Consider the following 16,801-nt stretch of genomic DNA (forward strand, 5'->3'; position numbering starts at 1 on the left):
TAAAATTAGCATTTTATTCTTATATTACCACTTGTTGAATGAAAAATAGCGATTTTATTCTTGTAATGTTACAATGTTTTTTAGCATATAATTACAACTGTATTCTCATAATGCTACTACTATTTTAAATGTTAAAAAAAAAACCACTTCATTCTTGTTGTTACACTTTTTTCACACATTGGCGCTACTTTAATCTCGTTCAATTCAGATTTTTCTGACGAAAAATGTGCCTTGAGACTGTAACTTTTCAACATTCACAATAAAAGAAGAACTTTAAACAGAATATATATCTTTTAATAAATACAACATAAATACAAATGTAGCATGGCGACAAGGCAATGAACGAAAACGAGTAGAAAGAGGAAGTGCATCAGTGTCATTCATGTCCGTAAAGTCCTGGTTTTGAAAAGTTGTCTCCTGGTGTCCAGCAGTAGTCGGGGCACAGTATAAGTAGTCTTATTTGCTTCTTAAGCGGGATGATTGAACTGGCCCATGAACAAAATGGCCCCCGTTTGTTTGTGCTGGATCAAGAAGAGAAAAGGCCGATCCAAAGTGAGTTCCTCCACTGCCATTCGGGAAAACAGCACAGCGGCTGAAAAGACACACACATGCTTTATTGTCCAAATGTTACCACTTTTTCACACAAATTTCCAACGTTATTCTCGTCATGTTCCCACTTTTTCGCGTAAAGTCAGGGCTTTATTCATTTATGTGAAATTCCGACTTTATTCACATAACGTTAGCATTTTTGTCACTTTTGTTATTACCACAATATTATGACCCATGTAAAATTACAACATTATTCTGAAGTGACTATTTTTTTGTCATATAAAATGAATTACACAAACTAAAGTGTTCCAGTGATATGTGGCTGCCCTGCAATGCTGCACTGTAAAAAACACAACTTGCATTTTGGGGGGGGGGGGGCTGAAACAGTCATTGAAGTTGAAATAACTTTACAATGACAACAATATAAGTTGGCACAACAAAACAAACACTTTTCTTGCTCCAAAACAGCTTGCCGAGTTGCTTTGATAATATATTTAAGTTGGGGGACAATACAATCGACAATTTATTCTGTAAACTCAAATTTCTTTGCTGAAAAAGCGGGAAAGCCCATTTTTACATTAGCCAAATTTCAAATATTTTGTTGAATCGCCCCAACTTCAAATTTCTGCAAAGTTTGGTGCTTTCAAATTTTGAGTTCGCTCAATTTTTTTTTGTAGAGTGTGTATGTGTGTGTGTCAGCCTCAGTTTTTAAATGCCTTCAAATAAATGCCTCTCCCAGCTAGAGTTGAGGATATGCATTACCTGTTGCCGCCGCTCCCTTCGTTCCTTGCTCGTTGACCTCAAGCTTGACTGACTGCAGGACCTTGGACACGCAAAGCCTCTCGTCGGCTAAAGAGAAGAATCGGCCATTAAATACACTGTAGTTCCACAAATAGAAGGTTCTGCTCACATAAATGCCAGCCCGGTTAAATTTGACTTCTATAGCCGTTAATGGCATTGAATGTATGCATTCTTTCTGTTGTGGGACAAAAACCCACACACACAAAAAAAAAAACAGTGGAGAATAACAACATGAAGAAATATCTCAAATAATATGTAAAAGTCTTCTTCTTCGGTTTTGTTGTTTGACTCACTTGTAATGCGGGTGAAATCAGCAGTGGCCAGATTGAACATGTTCCCCAGGCCCATGCTGACGAGTGCAGCCTTCAAGTTCACCTCCGAGTTCAGAGTAAACCTGCAAACAGCAAAAAAAAACAAAAAACGCTACTTGATTCTATTCAAGGTTTAGAGGCCGAAAAACGGAGAGCAAATTTGATCAGTTCTCTTAAATTATATACTTTCAGGCATAAAATTATGACTTTGTTCGGGTCTTATAAAGCATTTCTATAACCGCTTTTTTCCCCAAATCCTGTGCTCTACGTTCCTTGAGTAATTTTAGTAAGCTACTCTTCCTACCTTTCCTTTTAAATGTCATAAATTCTCTTGAATGTGTTTTTTTTTTTCTTTGCTTTTACATGTCTTAAATTCTTTTTACCTTTAAACGCTGTATTTGTAATTATGTGAAGCCCATTGAGCTGCCTTGTGTATAAAATGTGCTATAGAAAATAAAGCTGCCTTGGTTTGGCTTTATCTGCGTAACATTGTGATTTATTTCTCCATACAATTCCAACTTCATTCTCACTACTTTTTAACTTTTTCCACATGGAATTTCAACTTTACTCTCATAACATTGATTCCCCCCCCCCCCCCCCCATGCAAAGCTACGTCTTTGTTCTTGTCTTGTTGGGCCATCATTTTCTTCATATTATGACTTTTTTTTTTTTACATGAAAAAATGACTGTCACCCTGGTAACATTATGACTATTTCACCAAAATTTGACAAGGTGATTCTCGCGACATTTTTTTTTTTTTTTTTTTTTGCGGCGCGATTCCTTACCTGGGCATGGTTAACTGTCTCCGGACGCTCCTTAGCTCGGCTCTCCACTGCCGGACGCGCCGGCCGCTCAGGTCGTCGCCGAGCGCGCTCAGCGGCACGTCGGCTTCGAAGGGCGACACCAGCAGCATGCTCAGCGAGTCGCCCTCGTACGGGACCTCCACGACGTCGTAGTCCACGCCGCCGGCGGTCACAAACTCCCCTGTGGACGCGGGGGATTGCACTTTGCGGGTCAAGAAATAGGAGCACTCGAGTGGATTTTTCAGCTGTCTTGACGCTACCGTAGTTGAAGCGGTTTGTGAGCGTCATCATGTGAACGGGTACGGCGCTGCCGTTGGCGCAGTGGAACATCCTCTCGTGTGTCAGCTTGGGCTCGAACGGAACTTTCCAGAGTCCCTTGAAGTGGAGGGCGTTGAGGAGCACCAGGCGGGTCTCATCGCTCAAAGAGCCCCGGGCCAAGAACTCGGGAATGGCGCCTGTCAAAATCAGCGGCGACGGTTAAAACAGTTAAATACAATGAGAAGAATAAAAAAAACAAAAACAAAAAAAAAGTGACGTAATCCGGAATTTTGCATGTACTGATTGGCACGGCATTCAAATTGTGACTTTTGGAGTACCCGCAGTGTGATCCGAGACCCAGGCGTTGATGATGGCCACCGCCTGGTCGGGCTTGGTGAAGTCTACTTGGTTGGGGTGGCTCCGAAAGGCCTTGGACAGGGCCTGGCGGTATCCCTTCTCCAGGCTCATCTTCCTCTCCACCATGACTCCACCGGCCATCTCCAAGGCGTCCTCGGCGTGGAGGTCGCGCTGAAGAAGGCGCTGCTGTCGAGACATTCCTCGCTCTGCCGGACAGAAGTTGTCGTCATTTTTCACGCTAGAACTGTTCCACTACCTGTACACCGCATTAGGACGATTTCCAATAACACGAGTGGAAAATGACCAATTCTTTCTAGTAACATTGTAATGTTTTCCGGGTGTACGCCCCCTGATTCTGTCACGACCCTGTAAATTTCCGTTCCCGCAACTAACACCGACATCATTTTGGATCTGCTCATTCGTCTACTGTTAAGCAGGAGTGGTCGCAATTCGGCGACTGACGTGAATCATGGCCCCAACACGAGAGATGTCGATTCAAACAAAGGCGAGGATTGCCACGCTTTTTTTTTTTTTTTTTTTTGTAAAAAAAAGTTGTTCGCGGTCAGCTGCGTTTAAGATCTGGACCAAGTACAAACGAAAGTGGGAAGACTGTTCGAGGCAAGCATGCTTGGAGGATCATAGTCACGGACGAAAACTTGACAACGGAAAATGCACAGCAAGACAAATGAGGAACAGATTGAGGAAGCGTATTATTTGTCATTTATTAAGTCCATGCCTCTGAGACTGCCAGCAGTGAGAAAAAGCCACAGGTTGTGCAACAAAAAGTGCTAGCGGCGTGTTGAAATGTTCTTCTGCTGTTGTTTTCTTCATGATTCATTTTTTTTTTTTTTTTTCCGTATAAGTGAGCATAATTTTTCCCCTCTGCTTGGTCTAAACAACTGGTACTGATTACCACATTGTTTTTTTTTCTTGACTTCTTTAAGTATTTTCTTAAAGCGGAAGTCAATCCAAACTTTTTTTTTTTTTTTCAAGAATATGTTCCCATCAAGCCCACTAGTTGAAACTCGGCATTCTGATTCATTTTGCGTTTGTGGAATATAAATTAATCGACTCGTTTTTAGCCATCTCTGGCGGCGGCCATTTTGTTACTTCTGTCGACTGAAAATGACATCACAAGTGCTCACAACGACCAATCACGGCTGACCTGTTTTCAGAATGTGACCCGTGATTGGTCGTTGAGTAGTTGTGATGTCATTTTCAGTCGACAGAAGTGACAAAATGGCCGCCTCCAGAGAGGGCTAAAAACGAGTGGATTAACTCTTATTCCACAAATGCAATATTTATCACAATGCCCCGTGGGCTTGAATAGAACATATTCTTGAAAAAAAAAAAAAAATGTTTGCGTTGACTTCCCTTTTAAAGACAGAAAGTTGCCATCTAAAATAACTTTAGTTTTGTGTCACATGTGTGATCGGATTTTTTTTCCGACAAATTGAAACAAAGATGAAGGGATGAATGTGTCACCTCGCAGGGAAAATCCCATTGCGGCGGTCATGGCCTTGTGAGTGTTCCCAGCCGCGCCGAGCTGCGCCATGGCCAGGACGGAGGAAACGCCGTACGGGGAGAAAAGCACGTTCCGGTACGGCGAGGCTTTGGCCAGGTGGCCGAAGACCTTCAAGCCCAAGTCGCTCTGTTTTTCCTGCAGAGAGCCCATCACGGCCACTCTGCTCACGGCCACCAACAGCACGACGCTCACGTACTTGCAAAACATCCTGTGGAGGGAAACATGCACGTGTTATTGTTGCGATGAACGGCTGAACTTTATTCTTAGAACATCGCTTTTTTTTATTTTTATTTATTTTTTTTTTAAATATAAAATGACTTTTTGAAAATGACGACGGCATCCCGGTGCAGTTTCCACGGCGACACGTTTTGGTGTTCACACTCGTTTGCCACCCGAGGCTGCAGACAAGCGTGCTTTTTGTCCGGTGACCTTTCACTCAGGTTGTGTTTGCGTAACGACTCACTGCTAGCGTTGCGCAAACATTGCAGTCCAAATTGCAAACGTGGACATTTCACCATAATTTGGCTGTATTTATGCAAATAAAACGACAACTTCCCTTTTGTAATATTTGAACTTTTTTCTCATACTATTATGTTGACATAACTTGTCTTGTGAAATTACGATTTTTTTCCCCCCTAATATTAAACATTTGCTGTTCTTGTAGTAATATGACCGTTTCTCGTAATCGTACTTATCGTAACTTTTTCATGCAACATGATCCTTTTTTCCCTTTACAACTTTTTCTCTTAGCATACAGAAACGTTACTATTTTTTTCTTCTTGTAACAATGTGAACTATACGGTGTTTTAAAAACATTACCATTTTTTTCCCCGAAACATTACACCGATAGAACTTTTTCTGTCAGGTTTGGGATTTTTTTTCTTAACAAATCGTAACAATGTGATCGTTCCTGACAACATTACGATTTTCACGTTGCAACCTTTTCTCGCAACGATGCGATTTGTTTTTCACTACACGCTAACAATCACAACAATATGACAGTCTGCATAAACATTCCAAGTTTTTCTCATGACATGTCAACATTTTTCTTCACAAATACACACGACTCTTTCTTGTAACATCGCCTTTTTCTTATAACATTAGTCTTTCCTCGTAACAGCTTTTTTTTTTTTTTTTGTGTAACAATCCAACTTTTCTTGTACAGTAACATAACTTTTTTTCCTAAGAAAACAACAGCTTTTTTCCCCCCTTCAACTTCATCCTCGTGTTCTCAAACAGAAAAAGAAACGCTTCTAGTTGATTGCCTTGTGGAACAAGCGTTGCAAAATAAAAGACACGCTTCATTAAATGTAGCTTGCAACCAATTAGGAATAAGTTCTTACCTCGTCGCTGGCGTCTACTAGGCTGTCTGGTTTACTGTGACTACTGCTTGAGTATAAAGGACCCGGGAAGTTCCTTTGCTTTTATAGGGTTTGCGCACACACACGCACACACACACCCAGTAAGTCGCGGTCAGGCCTGAAGCCTCCCCCACTCCTCCCCCCCCTCGAGGGCTTGTCCACACAGAGGTTATTTGTGATGATGATGTCATTTGGCACTGTCTGGAAAGGCTTCCTTTTCGTACACTGACACATCCACCCCCTCCCCCCCCCCCCAACTTGTTCCTCTGTTTGGCGAGTGGAAAAAGTCACTTCAGTGTTTTCTCCTTGACACTTACAACACACACACACACACACACACACACACATCCCTATGGTATGCGGGAAAGTCATTGTCCCCAGAGGGGGAAAGTGCGCCCTTCACTATGATGAATGCCACAACAATGAATAAAAGTATCTCCAAAAATAGTTTCATGCTTACTACGACCCCACTTGTGGGGATGGGGAAAGATTAACATCATTCATTTCAGAAAATTCTATTTTGCTAACACACTAATTCGTGATTTCTGTTCAATAAACTCTAACACACTAATTCGTGATTTCTGTTCAATAAACTCTTAAAAAAAAAAAAAAAAAAAAAAATTGACGCATGGACTGCATCGGCACTGTAAAGCCGATCGATGAAGCTTCAGCTTCAGGAATGCGGAAGAATAAATGTCGACTCATGCTCTTGCATAACTACAGCACTGTGGTGCATATGATTGACGTATCAAGCCGACAAGACAGAAAACAAAGACAAATGCACATCATGTCTTTAAAGCAACCTTGCTTTAAGGGAGCTAGCGTGCTAGCTTAATGGAAAATGCCAATGGCAGGCTAACGATTGCCATTGATAGTCGCAGCTTTAGCGATGGAGATTTGAACATAACTTGTGCATCAACACATGTAGACATAACAATACTCTCAGGCATACAGTGTATTCTTTATCCTCTATAAAATGGCTACAGATGAAACAATGAATCGATTAATCGACAACTAATTGATTAGCAAATCATCCATCCAGCCATCAATCGATTATTTTTTATTATCAATCGTGTAGAGACCTTAATTTGACTTCAGAATTTCAGCCTCTTAGCAGTATATTGTCAGATTTGGTCCTTGATGAAATTATCATTGTGTTGAATCAAAATAAGACACTGACAAACATCGACTTTGGAGACAATTATCAACATTTTTGTTCATTTTCTGACATGATACGGACAAAACCAGTAACCGAATCATGAATGAATGCATTTTCCGCACTGTCAATTTGAAAAAACATCCTGTTTTTGAATAAAGGGATGGAAATTAATTTTCTTAAATCGGATTTGTGGATTAATCGACAAAATAATCAGCGGATTCATCGATTATTAAAATAATCGTTAGTTGCAGCCCTAAAAATAATAATTATTATTTAGTAGCACTACTCTTCTTCGTTTGTGTCTGCATGACTGTCGAATATCATGCTGCCTCACAATGAATTAAATTGCAGCATTTAATCATGACGTGCAAACGGTTTAACGCCTGACATTAGAAGCGTGGCAATGGAACAAAGAAAAGTCGGCATGTATTCTGCCACTTTGCTGGCTGGCTTTGACTGGAATGTCAATGGGCAATTTTTCGTAACAACATACTAACCCTTGAGTCGGCATGTGCTTTTTTTTTCATATTTTTCCACATGTATTATGACAACTGTATTCCCCCGAGGTACAATTCCAAATTAATTCTCGTCATATGCTATTTTGCGCACGCTGAGGGGCAACTATTAATAAACCCATGCCCCGGCGCCCTCTCCCCCCAAAACATGTTATTTCATTTATCTTTTATAGTCATTCCAGCGAGCTATCTCTGGAGGGTGACACATTAAAATAATATATTTTCAAGGGAATACCAGCATTCCTTATCATGCTACTCACCGAGCATCTGGTACAAACGGGAAGTAACATGATTTTTCCATTCTGTGTGGGGGGTCAGACATTTGGCAACCCCCAAAAAGTCCCAATGGGCTCATTTCTTATCTAAGTGAAAGACTTTTAAGGACCCACACCATAAATGGAAAGGGAAAGTTTTAGACAGACTTGGACAATAGTGTCTAAATATAAAAAGATGCATCAACACATCTGTTTGGTATTAGCCTCATAAACTTGTGAGGTTTTTTTTTTTTTCTCCCTGAGCCGTAAAACCCATAAAAGGTTACACATGGCAAAAGCACGAAATGGCAAAAAGCATGGCAAAAAAAAACGAAAACCAATATTGCATGAAAAAATATTTTTTTACAAGCATGAAAAAATATTTTCATTTTTTCATACAAGCATGAAAAAATATTTTTTACAAGCGTAGTATGATGAGATTGTTTGTAGTACCGGTACTTGAGCGTAAAACCTTAATTTTCTGTTTCTGATGATGGCGTCTATCGCCATGGCAACCATCCAGTACATACAAGCTGTGACAAGGCGGATTGTATAAGAGAAGCGTGAGTGTGTTGTGTTCAAGTTGGCCGCCGCCTTGCTGACTCAGCAACACTTCATCCTTTCCATTCCTTGTTACCGCTCGATGACTCCTGCCATATGCTTACTTTAGTAACTTTCTAAAGACTAACATGGAACGTTTGAAAAAATAAAATACTATATTAAATGTCTTCATCCCAGTTGGATAAAACACATGATTGGGGTAAAAAAAAATAAAATAAAAAAGATTCTTTTTAATTCCCAGTTCAATAAAGAAAATAATTTAAAGTAAAGTATAAAAGGAAGGATGGGAGGAAGAATTGAAAGAAGGAATGTAGGAAGGTTAAGGATGGAAAGAACGTAGGAAGGTTAAGCAGGAGAATGGATGGATGGAAGGGTGGTAAGAAAGGAAGGGAAGAATTAAAGAAGAAAGGAAGGACGGATGAGGGAAGGGAGGGAGAAAGGAGGGATGTATGGAAAGATTTAGGATGGTATGAAAGGCTGGAAGGAAACAAGGAAGTATGAATGCAAGACAGAAAACAAGGAAGTATGAATGCAAGACAGAAAACAAGGAAGTATGAATGCAAGATAAAAAAAAACAAGGAAGTATGAAAGAAAGCAAAGGAGCAGGTGGTGTGAAAGTATGCAAGTTGGGAAGGGTGGAGAAAAGGAAGGATTGTAGAAAAGAAAAAAAGGGAAAACGGATGGTGGAAGGAATTATAGGTGGAAGAATGAAAGTGAGGAAAGAAGAAAGGACGGAATAAAGGACAGAATGGAGGAAACAAAATTGTATCAAAGGAAGGATGGAAAGAGGGAAAGAAGTAAGGATAGATTCCTGGGAAGAAGTTAGCGGGTGGAAGGAAGAAAACAAGGATGGGATACAAGAGAGGTTGAAGGGACAAGGATGCCAACTTAAACCCTAACACTTGCCCTGTTAACCCCAATTTGAAACCTTAACCCATGTTCGCTAAACCTACCTGGTCCAGTCCAAACGCTCACTCGGACTACTGACATCCCACATTAAGACGCTTAACCTACACTGAATCCCAGTTCTAAAACTGACTAGCCAGATTAAAGTATCAAAGTTTCATCAATGTTGTTTGTAAGTAAAACGTGTAAATGAAACAATGTCTGGCCCACCTTGTATTAGTAAATGGCGATTAAATGACGTTGCAAATTATTGGAAACCGTCGACGGAGCGGGAACGGGGGTGCTTGAACGCACCAGGCGATCTTAAATGACGTCACAATTTCGCGCCGCCATGTGTAAACTAAGGTGGCGATTGACGTGCTTGTTTACGCTTAATTTACATTTTACTTTGAATTACAATCGTATGTTAGACTCCTGTTTGTATTAAAACGCGTTTTTTTTCTTTTTTTGGGTTGTTAAGGTAAATGATAGTAACACTAGTGTGTCGTTTACTTGGTGCCTCTTTGCGCTAGGACGTGTAAATTAACAAATGGATGATGACAACAGCGTTAAAACTGATAACATCAAACTCCTAAATAATCATAATATTAATAACAATAATACAGTGGAAGGTGACAAAGAAGACGGAGAAGCCACCGAGACGCAAGCTTTGTCCAAAAGGCAAAGAAAGAAGCTTCTAAAGCAGCAGAAATGGGAGGAAGAGAGGGAGCTGAGAAAGTAAGATGACAGTTTATTATCATATAATATGTCATTCACAATAAATAAATCAACCAATCCAGTATTGTAACTGTATTAAACCAAGCACTGAAAGTGGAAAAAATATTGAATTTTATAATAAATAATGTTTATTATTGTTTTTTGCATAAAGTTCGTGTGACTGCCTGCTAAGTTGAAATGTGTCGTCATACAGGCAGAAGCGCAAGGACAGGAAGCAACAACGGCGGCTGCAGAGGCAAAGTAACCATCAGCAGGACGAAGACGAAGACCGCAGGGCCAGGAAGCGCCCTCGACAAGATGCGACGCCCACCTCACTCAGGCTGGTGGTGGACTGCAGTTTTGACGACCTCATGTTAACCAAGGTAAAAGAGATTTCCATTCCAAGATCTGCTTCCCACACCTAAGTCCTTCCCTTCTGCTCAGGATGTGCACAAGCTCCACAAGCAGATCCAGAGGTGCTATGCTGAAAACAGACGAGCCTCGCATCCAGTCCAGGTGGGTCGCGGCTCATTTTGGCGCACATTATTAAGGAGGAGATGACGGGCAGTGGAAAAAAAGCCATTATGTTTGAGGCAATCAGTTTTCCACTTTACATGAATACAAACGCCGAAATATATTCTGCATTGAATGCATCAGTGGGTACGATATATTTTAGTCAAGACACTACAGACAGAAAACATTTTACTTATGTGTCCCTCTTGTCTAGTTTTACCTCACAAGTCTTGGAGGACAACTCAAACAGAGTATGGATGAAAAAGACAAAGGATGGATCAACTGGAAGGTAAGCACACCTTCTCAATATTATTTGAAAAAAAATGTCAGAGAAAAGGTATGTATTTTACGAGAAAATAATTTATGTTTCATTAGAAAAAGTCATAACATTACAAGGAAAATATTTCCCACGAATAAAATTGTCATGTTACAAAAATGAAAATTTTACATGTTTGTTTATGCAGGATATCAGCATTAAATTGGAACACTACAGCGAAGTGATGGCCAAGGAGGATGTGGTCTACCTGACGTCGGACTCCCCAAACGTGTTGACGGAACTGGACCCCAAAAAGGCGTATGTGATCGGCGGGCTGGTGGACCACAACCACCACAAGGTCTGGGCCGCAAACGCCGAAAGCTGCCTCGGAAAATAAACCGTGGCGTTCCTCACGGCGCGCCTCCCTGCCCACCTTCATTTCTTTCTCAATACTTTTCAGGGGATCACGTTAGAGCGGGCCAAGGATCTGGGAATCTGTCACGCTCAGCTTCCACTCGGCAGCTTCGTCCAGATGAATAGTCGCAAAGTTCTAGCGGTCAATCACGGTACTGAGATGCTTCTCACATTCTCACTTGATTCTTGTCAGGATTACATTCCTTGGATTTTTTTTTTTCGCATGCTTTGGCCTTTTTTGCTGAAGGTGCGCTGTTTATTCCCCGTCAGTGTTCGAGATCATCCTGGCGTATGTGGAGAAAGGCAGCTGGCAGGACGCCTTCTTCTCCGTGCTGCCTCCGAGGAAAGGAGCCAAAGCTGTGACTGCGGGCCCAGGAGACGGCGACAGAGACTGCGACGGCCCAGAGGACCAACCAGAGGAGCACTCGGACCTTGAGGCGCCTCAACCAAGCAACAAGTGAGCCCTAAAATCATGCCGGATTATTTATTGAGCGCTTTAGCCTTCTAATGGGCTCGTTCCTTAGTTAGATTGCCAACACAACGTGGCTTTTTATTTCTGTATTGATGAATTATGCTTTTCTGATTGTACCAAATTGATTTCAAATCCAATGGGATGACATCATGGATGTGTATGTGTTTATTGAAATGCCACACAGAGATATTAGAGGCGCATTGTAAAGTCGTCATTTTACGGGAATGAAGTTGGAACGCTGAGGGGAACAAGTTCTCAAAGTTTTGTATTTATGAAGATGAATGTCATTTTCTTGTATCACGACTTTATTCTTGTAAAATGACTTTTCTTTGCTCATAATGCGTCTTCATTATTTTAAGAAAATGCTCAGGATGTTACATCTTTATTCTTGAGGTATTATGACTTTGCCTTTTTTTCCCTCATTTCTCATTACATTACAAAATGACAACGTTATTCTTGTAAAAACAATTTCATAGTAGTACAACTTTATTCTTTTTTGTAAAATAAAAAGGCTCATGATATTATGACTTTATTCTTGAGAAATTGTCTTATTTGTGAAGTTACAATTTTTATTATTGCTCTTGATTACAACTTGATTCGCTTCTAATGAATGTTATTTTCTCAGTGCCACTTTACTACCGCGAAGTCAAGATTTTTCGTTGCTCAAATTACACTGGGCAGCAAATTTTGACAACATTTTTTTAACCAGAGGTGCAAAGATTATTTTTTTTCCTGCTGATTCCAAATCTGCCCTTGTTTTTCCCCATCACATTAGGTTTTTATATTATTACTATAATAACAATAATATATGTACTGTAACTTAGTAATATATTTATTTATATTAGTATTTAGTCATATTTATGAATTAAGGGTGATATTCAGTAACAGGTGGATTTTTTTCTAAATGTCTTAGCTATATATTACAACACATGGAAAAATCCGAATTGTGCAAACTTTTTAGGTCAAACTTATAAATGAAACAAATCTCCAAAACCTGATGTGCTAGGGAAAAAAAGGAAAGACAATTTTTAAGTCAGCATCAAAAAATATACATCTTGCATTAAACTTTGCTGTTTACATTTTTTTATTTATTTATTTATTGCACATAAGATTTTATTCTTGTAAAATAATGATCCTTTTATGACTTAATTCTCTCGAAACGTATGTTTTTGTGGTCCGACTTTATAAAGGTAAAATTAACGGGTATTTAACTTCATAATTTTGCAACTTTCCATCGAAACAAGAACACACTGGAGACGATGAGCTCTTGAGGCAGGACCGCGTACAAACAGTGTGAAGGCGTTTTGACTTTCCGCGCGCGGCGCCTGGATAACCGCGCGCACTTTGCGTTAAATCAAGGCGAGGCCATTAACGGCCAACGGCGAAGCAAGCGTCCAGGGCCGTAGATCAGCGGCTACGAGAGGAACATTGGGATCTATTGCACAAGATGTGCTGAAGCGGGCTTCTATTTCCGTCAGCTTTTTTGTCCCCAAAGCGCCTCGTAAATAACGGGGACCGAGCGAATTACCCGTTTGGCAACAATCAATAGTCATTCGTGCTTTGGAAGCGACTTATTTTTATTCATATACTGGACAGCGAATACATGAATCGACGAAATCATCAAGCACTCGAGCCACGTTGTCGATTGCTCCGAAGAACCTTGTCCGCTTTCGATGGCAAAATGCGTTAGAGGATATTTAGTCGTGTCTTGGAGTACACTTGAAAAGCTGACTGGAGGTCACAAGAGCAGACAGTACAGTACGTTGGTCTCCTCGGTGCGTGTGTGTGCGTGTTTGCAATTTGGGCTGCTTTACAACAACAACAACAACAACACGAACAAAAAAAGGTTCTCATCTAGTTTGTAACAGCCTAAACACTAGACACTACTTAAGAAGCCTGTTCTCGGGAGAATTTACTAGTACAGTTGACATTATTTCATATTTTACATATTATATCTGTAAAGTATCGGACAATGTTAGCAAAATATTTCATTTTGGCAAATATAAATCACCTTTAAACCATTCCCACTTTCTCGCTACCTTTCTACTTATTAAATAGTATAGTGTAGGACAATATTACTATATATTTCTTTACAATAAATATGGTATTTTCTTAAAAGCACATCTTCAAAATGTCAACCCACACAATGCTGTTTTTTTTGTAATACCCCACTAAATCTCGTAACATTGCAACTTTTTCTCACAACGTTACAATCGCGACATTATTACCATCTTTTTCTCATTAACATTTTTTTTCAAGATTGATTTTTTTTCCTGAATTACAATTTTTTCACTTACAGTAACCTTCAGACTTTTTTTTTTTTTGCAACTGAACGACTTTCTCGAAAACTTTTTCGCAACGTTTTGACTTTTCATCGTAATATTCAACTTTTGTTCCCTCAAATGATCCCTTCAACAACGTTCTTTTTTCTTCTAATATACCGACCTTAATCCCATCCTTTTTTCCCTTTGTTATATTCGCAATTCCCTGCGACGTGTTCCCCCTGAAAAAGTCTAAATTCTCACGAGAACAGGTCGGTATGCTTATTAGGCGGCCAAAGTTCACAGTGTTTCACGACTCGAGCCTTCAAGTCAACTCACCTCTTCACAGGCTTGGCACAGTTGTAACATTCTGTACAAATAGTTAATAGGAGCCGTGCGTTTCTACTCGGAAGCAAATAAAGCTGCAATGAGGAATGTCGCTGCTCAATAAACACATCTCGCATCCATCCATCCATCCACTAAGGACTTTTCCAGGAGTATAAATGTATCGTTTCAGTGTAAAAAGGAAGCACTTGAAATCAGTGGTAAATGTCAGTGATGATGAATGGAAGCTGCTATTGCTGATGATAGAAGGTATTATCCCTCGGGGTATATGGCACTTTCTTCAGGCGGGGGCGGGGGCGGCGGCGGTCTAGAACTGTGACGTTTCGGTAAAGGAGATGGCGTCCGTCTTGTCGACGGAGAAGCCCCCGTTGACGTAGGATTTCTTGTCGCACTCGTCGCCGTCCGGCGTGGCCTCCAGGGCGAAGGGGTTGGCCACGTCCACGTCTGAGATCAGGTCCATTCTTTCCAGTTCGCGCTTGGACAGCTTCTGGACGATGCCGGCGCCGTACGCGTCGCCCAGTACGTTGATCATGGTGCGGAAACGGTCCCTGCGGCAGAAGCACTTATGAAGTGGACTATTAACTGGGCTTCACTGGTAAGGTATTTTTTTCACGAATATGTTCTACGCAGGCCCGCTAGTTGAAACGAAGCAATATGATTAATATGAAATATGAGTTAAGCAGCAAAATCCACCCGTTTTTAGCCATCTTTGTGTTTGAGCCAATCACAGCCCACTTGTTTTCTGAAACCGACCGGTCGATATCTGAGCCCTGAGAAACTTCGATGTCATCTTCAGTCGAGAGAAGTGACAAAATGGCCGCCCACAGAGATGGCTAAAAACGGGTGGATTTTGCTGCTTAACTCATATTCCACAAACGCAATATTAATCAGAATGCCATGTTTCAATGAGCATAGAACATATTCTTGAAATTGGACGGCATTCAAGCTTTTCCTACTCATCCGACTTTCTCATTACCTTATGACTTTTTTCTGCAAAAATTAACCTTTATCGTCTCTAAATTCTTCTAAACACTCATGGCGAAGAGGACTGATGTAATGAAATGGAACACGTCGCTATAAAGTGGAAGTGACGGAATTGTCGCACACAATGAAGCTGAATAGCTCCCAGGCCAGCTGTAGGGAACCGTATCACTTACAGCAACCAATCCACAGCGACGATGAGCGTGACATCACTGGCGGGTAGTCCAACGGCTGTCAGGACGATTACCATGGTGACCAGGCCAGCATTCGGGACGCCTGCAGCTCCGATACTTGCCACTGTTGCGGTAATACTACAACAAAGGAGCGACAACGTGTCAAATGGGCCACTACATCTAGTGGGGAGCAAAAAAAGGGTCACTGTATGAAATACAACCAAATGTACAATATTTAAAACATGAAATGCAACCAGAAATAAGGATGGAGCTTGTAGCTATGCGTAAGCCTGTTAATGCGAGTACAGCTCATTGTTTACATTTTCAATGTGATGAGTTAAAAGCCGAAAATCCGCCCATTTTTGTCCATCTCAGGGGGCGGCCATTTTGTCACTCCTGTCGACTGAAAATGACATCGCAACTGCTCAGGTAACGACCAATCACGGCTCGGCTTCAGAACACGGGTCAGCCGCGATTGGTCGTTTCCTGATCCCTGAGCAGTTGCGATGTCATTTTTAGTCGACAGAAGTGACAAAATGGCCGCCCCCTGAGATGGCTAAAAACGAGGTGGATCAACTCTTATTCCACAAATGCAATATTTATCTATCAGAAAGCCATGCTTAGATGAGTGAAGGCACATTCCAAATAATTTTGGGGGGTTGACTTCCCTTTATAAGGTTAAACACACTTTTAAGTAGGGGTGTTCTGATCAGGGTTTTATACTGCTGTTTTAAAAGAAACATTTCAATTTTAGTGTACGTCCAAACAATGCATTTTGGCCCCTCCGCCCCGCCCCCTTGGCGAGCTTGCATCAGCATACCTGATGGTGACAATCTGCCCCACGTCCAGAGCGTAGTCATTGAGCTGCGCGATGAAGATGGCGGCGACGGCCTCGTAGAGCGCCGTGCCGTCCATGTTAATGGTGGCCCCCACGGGGAGGACGAAGCGGGTGATGCGCTTGTCCACGTGGTTGTTTTCCTCAGCGCAGCGGAAGGTGACGGGCAGGGTGGCAGAGCTGCAACACATCATCTATTCACCGGAGGTAGACCGCCGTTCACCTACCGCGGCACAGCTATGATGCACATGTTTGTATGCGCAACAACATGTTTAAACACAACTGATGCAGCGACGCATGTGGACTGACATCATAAATACAGGCACATATTCTTTATCCTCTGCACAAAAAGATTTTCTTTGAAAGGGGTCTCGTCCAGCGGCCATCCAAGAAGAATGGTACCTGGAGGAGATCATGAGCGCCGTCACCAGGGCCTGTGCCATCCCCAGCGTGAATGTGTACGGATTCTTCCTCACAATGACGAAGAAGATGAGC

At 41.3% G+C, this 16,801-nt stretch overlaps 3 protein-coding genes and 1 long non-coding RNA gene across 9 annotated transcripts in view; 2 read left to right on the plus strand and 2 right to left on the minus strand.

Annotated features, from left to right (window-relative positions):
- Positions 1-278: 278 nt before the first annotated feature.
- On the minus strand, positions 279-9,668 carry serpine1 (serpin peptidase inhibitor, clade E (nexin, plasminogen activator inhibitor type 1), member 1). 3 transcript variants are annotated; one of them, XM_086012472.1, is made up of 8 exons: positions 9,571-9,668; positions 4,565-4,812; positions 3,061-3,285; positions 2,725-2,919; positions 2,447-2,645; positions 1,644-1,744; positions 1,312-1,398; positions 279-592 (listed from the first exon to the last, which is right to left on the minus strand). In XM_086012472.1, the coding sequence occupies exons 2-8, from the start codon at positions 4,809-4,811 to the stop codon at positions 468-470; spliced, it is 1,179 nt and encodes a 392-aa protein (XP_085868598.1). In that variant the 5' UTR covers position 4,812; positions 9,571-9,668; the 3' UTR covers positions 279-467. The 3 variants fall into 3 exon arrangements, with proteins under 3 accessions (XP_085868598.1, XP_085868582.1, XP_085868591.1); XM_086012456.1 differs by lacking the exon at positions 9,571-9,668 and adding an exon at positions 9,408-9,553; XM_086012465.1 differs by lacking the exon at positions 9,571-9,668 and adding an exon at positions 5,948-6,077.
- On the plus strand, positions 9,448-14,943 carry trmt10a (tRNA methyltransferase 10A). Of its 3 annotated transcripts, XR_015081860.1 has the most exons (8): positions 9,448-10,077; positions 10,271-10,439; positions 10,501-10,572; positions 10,784-10,858; positions 11,034-11,183; positions 11,286-11,391; positions 11,487-11,696; positions 14,787-14,943. XR_015081860.1 is itself a non-coding variant. In XM_086012515.1 (7 exons), the coding sequence occupies exons 1-7, from the start codon at positions 9,890-9,892 to the stop codon at positions 11,600-11,602; spliced, it is 876 nt and encodes a 291-aa protein (XP_085868641.1). In that variant the 5' UTR covers positions 9,449-9,889; the 3' UTR covers positions 11,603-12,238. The 3 variants fall into 3 exon arrangements, 2 of the variants coding, with proteins under 2 accessions (XP_085868641.1, XP_085868634.1); XM_086012515.1 differs by lacking the exon at positions 14,787-14,943 and having other exon boundaries at positions 9,449-10,077; positions 11,487-12,238; XM_086012508.1 differs by lacking the exon at positions 14,787-14,943 and having other exon boundaries at positions 9,463-10,077; positions 11,510-12,238.
- The window catches only part of slc1a1 (solute carrier family 1 member 1), a 9,169-nt gene continuing 5,635 nt past the window's right edge, over positions 13,268-16,801 (minus strand). For both annotated transcript variants that reach the window (XM_086012434.1, XM_086012442.1), the window contains exons 9-12: positions 16,709-16,801; positions 16,292-16,486; positions 15,475-15,609; positions 13,268-14,865 (exon numbers count right to left, since the gene is read on the minus strand). The exon at positions 16,709-16,801 is cut by the window's right edge and continues 30 nt beyond it. In XM_086012434.1, the coding sequence (XP_085868560.1) occupies positions 14,625-14,865; positions 15,475-15,609; positions 16,292-16,486; positions 16,709-16,801 (664 nt within the window). In that variant the 3' untranslated portion in view covers positions 13,268-14,624. The remainder of the gene's footprint in view (positions 14,866-15,474; positions 15,610-16,291; positions 16,487-16,708) is intronic.
- LOC147151129 (uncharacterized) overlaps positions 16,006-16,801 on the plus strand; it is a 1,269-nt gene continuing 473 nt past the window's right edge. The window contains exon 1 of the long non-coding RNA XR_015081866.1: positions 16,006-16,801. This exon is cut by the window's right edge and continues 53 nt beyond it. This is a non-coding gene — a long non-coding RNA (uncharacterized LOC147151129).

This window comes from Filicampus tigris, chromosome 2 (assembly GCF_054856515.1).
Source record: "Filicampus tigris isolate MCC_2025a chromosome 2, RoL_Ftig_1.0, whole genome shotgun sequence".
NCBI classification, from domain to species: domain Eukaryota; kingdom Metazoa; phylum Chordata; class Actinopteri; order Syngnathiformes; family Syngnathidae; genus Filicampus; species Filicampus tigris.

Coding starts and splice junctions, on each gene's coding strand:
- serpine1 (XM_086012456.1), bottom strand. CDS start 9,451: ATGTGGGATGTCAGTAGTCCGAGTGAGCGTTTGGACTGGACCAG. Junction 3,286..4,564: donor AATGGGATTTTCCCTGCGAG/GTGACACATTCA, acceptor TCTGTCCGGCAG/AGCGAGGAATGTCTCGACAG. Junction 1,399..1,643: donor TGATTTCACCCGCATTACAA/GTGAGTCAAACA, acceptor TCTTCTCTTTAG/CCGACGAGAGGCTTTGCGTG.
- trmt10a (XM_086012508.1), top strand. CDS start 9,890: ATGGATGATGACAACAGCGTTAAAACTGATAACATCAAACTCCTAAAT. Junction 10,078..10,270: donor GAAGAGAGGGAGCTGAGAAA/GTAAGATGACAG, acceptor GTCGTCATACAG/GCAGAAGCGCAAGGACAGGA. Junction 11,184..11,285: donor TGGACCACAACCACCACAAG/GTCTGGGCCGCA, acceptor AATACTTTTCAG/GGGATCACGTTAGAGCGGGC.